Genomic DNA, 8,456 nt, shown 5'->3' with positions numbered 1-8,456 from the left:
AATTAAAATCTGGTGTTAACCGCTATTTTTATAGTGGAAAAGCGTTTTATAAATTTTAAAACCGTTTACGTAAAATATTTTAATTTTAAGGTACTGTTTTTATTAATCTTAAATGTGTATTGAACTTACATCTCTACATAACGTTCATTTAAAAAAATGAAATATATATACCATCATTACGAATTCGTCGGAATTGATTAAAATATGAGCCTTTATCAAACGCCCTGTTCAGACTTTAGCCAAGAATCAAACCAACGAAAATGCCACATGTATCTGTATTGAGTAATTGAAATATCCGACAGATGTCTCCCCTAAATAATTGGGCAATAATTGTGATTATATATACACCAATACATTCAAATGAATTAGTTTATAAATAGGTTTGCAAGCCCATTCTCTTCCTCTTCTCTCTCTAAATAACGGATCAATAACAACCATGAAATAATTAAGGAATTCGAGGGTCGTTGTTTTGTTACCAGTGATGTGTGTTTTAAAGAATAAAACTTATCAATTATATTTCTTGGTATCATTAATTTAACGAGGCCAATACTGTAACATATGGTCCTTCGAGCCGGATCGTGCACCAGAAAGCCGAAATATGAACCAGCAAAAAACCAAGAAGATGCAGATCATCATCAGATAAGTATCTCAACGCCATCCTATCAAAACTGTGACCGAATCCCGAATCCTTCCTATTTCAAATTATCCCAAATGAAATATTTAAATATGCAACAAAGATTAAAAAAAATTATTGTTGTTTCTGATTTTTCAGTTGCATAAAATTTTAATAGCTACCTACATTGCAAATTGATACGATTATTGTTAAATGAGCATCTCAATTGTAAGAGTTTTGTCATTGGATTTATTTAATTAAAAATAATTCACGCGAATATTCAAAATTACCGGGTAAAATCTCGCTACAAAATAATTTCAGCGAATTTCTGATTTAAAAAGTTGTCAGTGGTGAGTGGTTCAGTGGTTGTTCTGATTTAAAAGGTTGTCAGCCCTGGCACTAACAAGCATTTTTTGCTAACATCGCCGTGTTTTCATTCGTAAACTGTCAGTTGTTTGAGGTTAAAAGTTAAATTGTTTATTATTTGCCATTAAAGATGGAAAAGTTAAAGCCGTTAATCAACAAGCGTGGAATTTTGAAAGCGAAATTGACAAGGTTTAATGATATTTTAAAGACACTCGATAAAACGGAACTAGAATTACGTTATCAAAAGGTCGAAAAATTGTTAGATGACTTTGAAAAAATTCAATCTCAAATCGAAGAACTTTCGGATGACGAGGCAGAACACGTAAGTCAAGGTGAATCCTTTGAAAATCAATATTTCTCTGTACTTGCATTAGCAAAAGGTTTATTGAATTCAGTAAATCATGAAAAATGTGAAATTAAATTACCAACTTTGAAACTTATTGAATTTCATGGTGAAATTACTGAGTATGCTAAATTCGCTGAGACTTTTAAAGCATTGGTTCATCAAAATAATATGTTAAACAATTCTCAAAAATTCTTTTATTTACAATCGTGCCTTAAAAAAGACGCAGCTAAATTGATTGCCTCCTTGACCATATCGCACGACAATTACGAATCTGCGTGGCAGATACTGCAGGAACGTTACGCGAATAAAAAAATAATAGTTCATAGGCATGTTGCATCTTTATTTCAGTTAAAAGATATGAAACAAGAATGTCCAGTCGCGTTAAGGCATATTATTGATCAGGCTAATATAAATTTAGAAGCGTTAAAAAATCTAGGATTACATGTTGATTCCTGGGACGCGATTATGATTTATTTAATATCTAATAAATTAGATGGATCAACTCGTAGATTTTGGGAAGAGCAGCCAATAGATGGTGCACTCCCAACTTTGAAAGAATTTATTACATGTCTAACCAAACGTGTTGAGGTACTGGAGTTCACAAATTTGCAAGAAAAAAGGCCTACCTACAAGAATGTTACAACACGTGATGATCGCAAGAAAGATTTGTCTGTCTCATTGATAGCAACCAAACACGGATGCATCCTATGTAAAGAAAATCATCCAGTGTATTATTGTAAAAAATTTCTCAAATTAAATATCCAGGGAAGATTAGAATTTTTAAGAAAGACGTACCAAATGGAAGGAAGACAAGGGCCTCAGGACTGTTGAAAGGGACGACATGGTCATACTAAAGGAGGACAACCTGCCGCCTAATATGTGGAAACTAGCCAGGATCCTAGCTACTCACCCTGGAGCTGACGGGAAAGTGCGGGTGGTTACCCTCAAAACCGCACAAGGAACATTTAAGAGACCTATCAGCAAAATATGTTTATTACCCATGGAAAGGGATTCAAGCATCACTAAAACAAGGCCAGTATCAATTAATTGTAATCTAGCCATTAATAAAATAGGTAACCAGATGGAAAGATTCTGGAAACTAGAAGAGGTGGATGCCATGAAACCTCAGAATTTTGAAGAAAAGGCTTGCGAAGTCAACTTTACAGAGTGTCATAGTAGAGACACGGAGGGCAGATTTACGGTAGCCTTACCAACCCGCCCTTGTATAGACCAACTAGGGAGTTCTTTGTCAATGGCTGAAAAAAGGTTTCATACATTGGAAAGAAAATTTTCCACCAATAAAGAATTGAAATGTCAATATAGCATGTTTATGAGAGAATATTTACAATTGGGTCATATGGAAGAGTGCCAAAAATCCGAATGCGATGCGAGATCATATTTTTTACCACATCATGCGGTGATGAAGGAGTCAAGCACCACTACTAAAGTTCGCGTGGTGTTCGATGGATCGGCAAAAACATCTTCTGGTATTTCCCTTAATGATGCTCTGATGGTCGGACCTAACATACAAAAGGATTTAAATATGCAAATTTTACATTTCAGAAAACATCCTGTAGTCATAACTGCGGACATAGAGAAAATGTACCGTCAGATAAACGTGCAGGAAAGCGACCGCAATCTACAGAAAATTGTTTGGCGCTTTTCACAGGATGAGGATTTGAAGCATTACAAGCTAAGGACAGTGACTTATGGATTAGGACCGTCATCTTTCCTGGCGACAAGATGCCTGAAGCAAATAGGTATTGAAAATAGACTTTCATTTCCTATAGCAAGCAATGTCATTGAAAATGACTTTTACATGGACGACCTATTAACGGGAGGAAATGACGTTGAATCGTGCCACCTTCTAAAACAACAGATAATCAGTTTACTAAAATCTGCAGGGATGAATCTAAGAAAATGGAGATCGAACGTGGCAGAATTATCTTCCGAACCAGGTCAGGATATGCAAGGATTGATATCTAAAGAACCCCAAGAAGAAAAAATACTAGGATTAATCTGGAACAGTGAGTTTGATTACTTTTCATATGTAGTGAAAAAACCAGTATGTACCGTACAAAGCAAACGGCGGATATTGTCAAGTATCGCCTCAACGTTCGATCCTTTAGGACTGCTAGGACCAGTAACGGTTGTAGCAAAACTAATTATGCAGAGATTATGGATATCTAAGACTTCCTGGGACGAAGAAATACCCGAGGGAATATTAAAAGATTGGGAAAATTACATGAAAAATTTATCTCAAATAAACCTGTTGAAAATAAAGAGAAGAATCTTGTGGGGTCAAAACAGCCTACAAATCCATGGTTTTTGCGACGCATCAGAAAAGGCCTACGGAGCCTGTGCGTATCTAGTATCCAGGGACGCCGAGGGTAAGATGCACTCTCAGTTAATATCTTCCAGGTCCAGGATAGCGCCATTAAAAAACATATCCCTGCCAAAATTGGAACTTTGTGGTGCGGTGCTGTTAACGAAATTATTAAAAAACATCAAAGAAGCGCTCAACATGGTTGAGGTGGATACATACTACTGGTGTGACTCTACCATCGTACTATGCTGGATAAGAGGACAGCCAGCTAGATGGAATACCTTTGTGGCCAACAGGGTTGCCGAGATACAAGAGGCCGGCGATCCCGCCCATTGGCGACATGTTTCATCGCAGGAAAACGCCGCTGATATTTTATCAAGAGGAGTTACAGCAAACAAACTATTACAAGCAGATATTTGGTGGAAGGGTCCGGATTGGCTAATAAGAGAGGCCGATCACTGGCCGAAGCCAGAAAATTCCTGTATAAATCCTCCAGAGATAAAAACCAAGGCGGTATGCGTGTCTACTAATGTCACGGAGTGGGACATCTTTTCAAAATTTTCCTCTCTCAACAAGCTAAAGAGAGTAACTGCATATATATTGCGTTTCTTTAATAATTGTAACACAAAAAACTGTAAATTAACCGGGAGGTTAAGCGTGCCGGAGCTGGACAATACATTGCATCGTCTAATAGCAATAATTCAACGCTACCATTTTAAGGATGAGTTCAGGGCTTTGAGTAATAAATGTTCACTGGATAAACGTAGCGTTATTTTGTCGCTTAATCCATTTATAAATAATGGATTAATTTGTGTCGGGGGCAGGCTAACAAAGGCGAAACATTTATCATACCAGCAACGACACCCAATAATTTTACCAAAAAATAATAAGTTAACAGAATTAATTATTCGACATCTTCATTATGTACATTTACATGCAGGGACACAAACTTTGTTATCTCTAGTGAGATTACAGTTCTGGCCGATTGCCGGAAAAACCACTGTTAAGCAAATATTACATAAATGTATAGTATGTTTCAGAAAAAATCCAGTAACCAGTCAAGTTATCATGGGTGACTTGCCGGAAAACAGAATAACACCTAGCAGGCCGTTCGAGGTTACCGGGATTGATTACGCAGGTCCTATCATGATGAAAAGCGGTATCACCAGGAAGGCTCCATTGGTGAAATCTTATTTATGCATTTTTGTTTGTTTCTCAACGAAAGCTGTGCATTTGGAACTGGTAACGGACCTCACCACTGACAACTTTTTAAATTGTTTAAAACGTTTCATTGCGCGGAGGGGCAAACCCTTTAAAATATATTCAGATAATGCGACCAATTTTAAGGGAGCATATAATCAACTGAGAGAATTGTATGATAAGTTAAAGAAATCTGATGACAAGATTCAAAAATATTTAGCTGATTTGTCAATATTGTGGGGATTTATTCCACCACGGTCACCGAATTTCGCTGGACTCTGGGAAGCAGCAGTGAAATCCGCCAAATATCATTTAAAAAGAATAACCGATAATTCAAGTTTAACCTTTGAACAATTATATACTTTATTGTGTCAGGTAGAATGCTGTTTAAATTCACGTCCGCTCACTCCTCTGTCCAACGATCCGACTGACCTGAATCCTTTGACTCCAAATCATTTCCTGATTGGCGGAGGGATAGCTTCTATCTCTGAGAAGGATGTTCGGGAGATACAATATAATCGATTGAATCAATATCAAAAGTTAAATGCACTGATTCAAACATTTTGGTGCAGGTGGAAACTGGAATATCTTGCAGAATTACAAAGACGTACCAAATGGAAGGAAGACAAGGGCCTCAGGACTGTTGAAAGGGACGACATGGTCATACTAAAGGAGGACAACCTGCCGCCTAATATGTGGAAACTAGCCAGGATCCTAGCTACTCACCCTGGAGCTGACGGGAAAGTGCGGGTGGTTACCCTCAAAACCGCACAAGGAACATTTAAGAGACCTATCAGCAAAATATGTTTATTACCCATGGAAAGGGATTCAAGCATTGCTACAGGGACGCCCGATGTACCCCCCGGACTGAATAAATAAGTTCCTGCAGTCATAAACAAGAGAAAAATCAACAACCTACCTGAAGGATGACCTTGGACCATCAAATTTTTGCTAGCAGTCATAAAAAGGAGAAGAATTAGCAACCTACCTGAAGGATGACCTTGGACCATCAAAATTTTGCTAGCAGTCATAAGACGGAGAAGAATTAGCAACCTACCTGAAGGATGACCTAGGAACATCGAATTAACTTGTTCATATTATGATTCTCTTATTTTAGAACTTTTTGTTCATATTCATCTCATGATTGTTTTTCAAATTAATTTGTCCATATTTATATTATGTTTATTTTTCAAATTATTTTTGTTTATATTATGGTATTTAAAAAAAATTATTTTTTGTTTATGTGTAAAAAAAATAAATTCTTCCGTCCCCTGGCAGCATGTTCAGACTTTAGCCAAGAATCAAACCAACGAAAATGCCACATGTATCTGTATTGAGTAATTGAAATATCCGACAGATGTCTCCCCTAAATAATTGGGCAATAATTGTGATTATATATACACCAATACATTCAAATGAATTAGTTTATAAATAGGTTTGCAAGCCCATTCTCTTCCTCTTCTCTCTCTAAATAACGGATCAATAACAACCATGAAATAATTAAGGAATTCGAGGGTCGTTGTTTTGTTACCAGTGATGTGTGTTTTAAAGAATAAAACTTATCAATTATATTTCTTGGTATCATTAATTTAACGAGGCCAATACTGTAACACGCCCGTTATTAGAGTCCTGTGTCGTCTTAAGATCCTTTCCTAAGAATCCAAAGGTAGGGGAAAAATACGACGTACTTCGGTAAATTTTGTGTTATAAACAATTGATAAATATAAAATAATAATGTGGTGTAAGGTTCTCGACTAGCAATCCGGAGGTCGCAGATTCAAATACCGGCGTGCGCAAGTAAATTTTATTTGATTGATTTACGTTATTTCACCATGTAATCATTAAAAATAAAATATATTATATTTGCAGCACGTTCCATAGTGGTAAATACTCTCAGTCGCCCCGGTGTAAGACCACCATTCTGGCTTAAGGCGTGTTTGGTGACCCAATCTGAATATCTTGGTACTTTCCACTTTCCTATCCTTACTCTCCTTCCGCTCTCCACTACCTTCAGCCTTACAACACACCCCTGATGGGGATGCTATAATCTCACTGGCTCCAGACTATTGGGAGAAGTCGGGACTTTTGTGCGGTGCTCAGATATTTTTATTATTTTTTTTAAATACTTTCAGTGTCGCCAATTCAGTGTCGCCAAAATACCATTGTTAAAAATCGAAACCTTGCTTAAAATAACTTTAGGTGTGTTTATTGACCAGTCCTGAAATGCCAGGTTTTTCCCCACCTTGCCTTTTCCTGTGCCTTTATCGCCTTATTGAGGATATCATAGTCGCCCTTGCTTCAGACCGTTTGCAAAAGTTAGGACGAATGTGCGATTGGTACTCACATAAAAAGGTACGTATTTAGTTAACAAAAAATCGGAGTTCTAAAATGGTGAATTGACTCTGTATCGCTCTCGTGAAAAACCACTAATCATAATCGATTGCTCACTTGAATTGACTTTACACGTGTTTGTTAACCAGATCTCAAGAGTCCGGTATTTGCCAATATTTCTCTTCCCTATATACGAACTTCCCTGCCAAATTCCTTCAGTAACACAACATACATCGATTGAGTACGCCACTGCTCCCGAGTACTAGGGAGTATTGTGCTGATTTCGTTCTTTATAGATAGATATATTCCACATCAAGTATTAGATAGGCCTTCCATTGATATGCTTGGTGTAACTATAAGTGACCAGCTCAGGTATGGGGGCTCCATCGAAGCCAGAGTAAAGCTGGCCTCTCAGAAGCTGGGCGTACTGTACAGGGCCCGCAGATACTTTAATAGTACACAACTGCTAACACTGTACAAATCGCAAGTGCGCCCTACTGTCGAATTTGGCAGCCATCTCTGGTCCGGAGCCCCTAAATACCTGAAAAAAACCCTTGACTCTGTGCAAAAACGGGCGGTCCGTTTGATAGATTCCCCAATCTTAACAAACGGACTGCAATATTTAGAGCACAGGTGTCAGGTAGGTATGCTGTCCTTGTTCTATCGGTATTACAATGGAAGATGCTCTGAGGAACTAGCGTCATTGATCCCTTCGGCACCGGTGCGTAGTCGGGATACACGCCAAACGCGCGCCCAACATTTGAACATGGTTGACATTTGTCACATGAGAACGGGTCGCTTCTACGATTCGTTCTCAAGTTCAACAGCTCGGCTAATGAACGAACTGCCGTCCTCTGTGTTTCCTCCCTCCTACAACATGGGACTCTTCAAGATCCATGTTCACTCCTTCCTCTCCACAAAAAGACCCTCCACACAGCATCCCCAAAGATGACATAGGCCCTGAGGGAAATTATTTTCTTCAGGGCCTCCTGTGAGGAGTTAATATAAAAATAAAAAATAAAATTAGACTGCCTTTATTATTATTTTTTGTTTTTATGAAAAAAATCTCAATTACACAAACTGAACAAAATTAACTTTAAAACCAAACCCTAGTTACAAAATGTCTCTCCAATGAAATGTTTTACTTTTTTCTTTTATCGAAATATCGTAATTTTTTTAATTTTTGCTATAAGTGAAATCCCAAAATAGTCCCAACCGTCTGAATCCTATGACTAAGACTATGGAATCCCCAATTGGGGTATGATGTGAGACTG

General features: G+C 37.7%; 1 protein-coding gene across 3 annotated transcripts; it reads left to right on the top strand.

Annotated features, from left to right (window-relative positions):
- Window positions 1-777: 777 nt before the first annotated feature.
- Window positions 778-6,445, top strand: LOC149423056 (uncharacterized). 3 transcript variants are annotated; one of them, XR_016302302.1, is made up of 2 exons: window positions 778-1,301; window positions 4,682-6,445. XR_016302302.1 is itself a non-coding variant. In XM_089632836.1 (2 exons), exons 1-2 carry the CDS (start codon window positions 1,243-1,245, stop codon window positions 5,728-5,730), a joined length of 366 nt encoding a protein of 121 aa, XP_089488962.1. In that variant the 5' UTR covers window positions 781-1,242; the 3' UTR covers window positions 5,731-6,445. The 3 variants fall into 3 exon arrangements, 1 of the variants encoding a protein (XP_089488962.1); XM_089632836.1 differs by having other exon boundaries at window positions 781-1,301; window positions 5,424-6,445; XR_016302303.1 differs by lacking the exon at window positions 778-1,301 and having other exon boundaries at window positions 2,364-4,833; window positions 5,424-6,445.
- The last annotated feature ends 2,011 nt before the right edge of the window (window positions 6,446-8,456 follow it).

Source organism: Hesperophylax consimilis, chromosome 6 (assembly GCF_061612785.1).
Source record: "Hesperophylax consimilis isolate HC1 chromosome 6, BYU_Hcon_1.0, whole genome shotgun sequence".
Classification (NCBI taxonomy): domain Eukaryota; kingdom Metazoa; phylum Arthropoda; class Insecta; order Trichoptera; family Limnephilidae; genus Hesperophylax; species Hesperophylax consimilis.
Note: the sequence above shows the minus strand (reverse complement) of the source record. Positions and strands in the feature narration are given on the sequence as shown.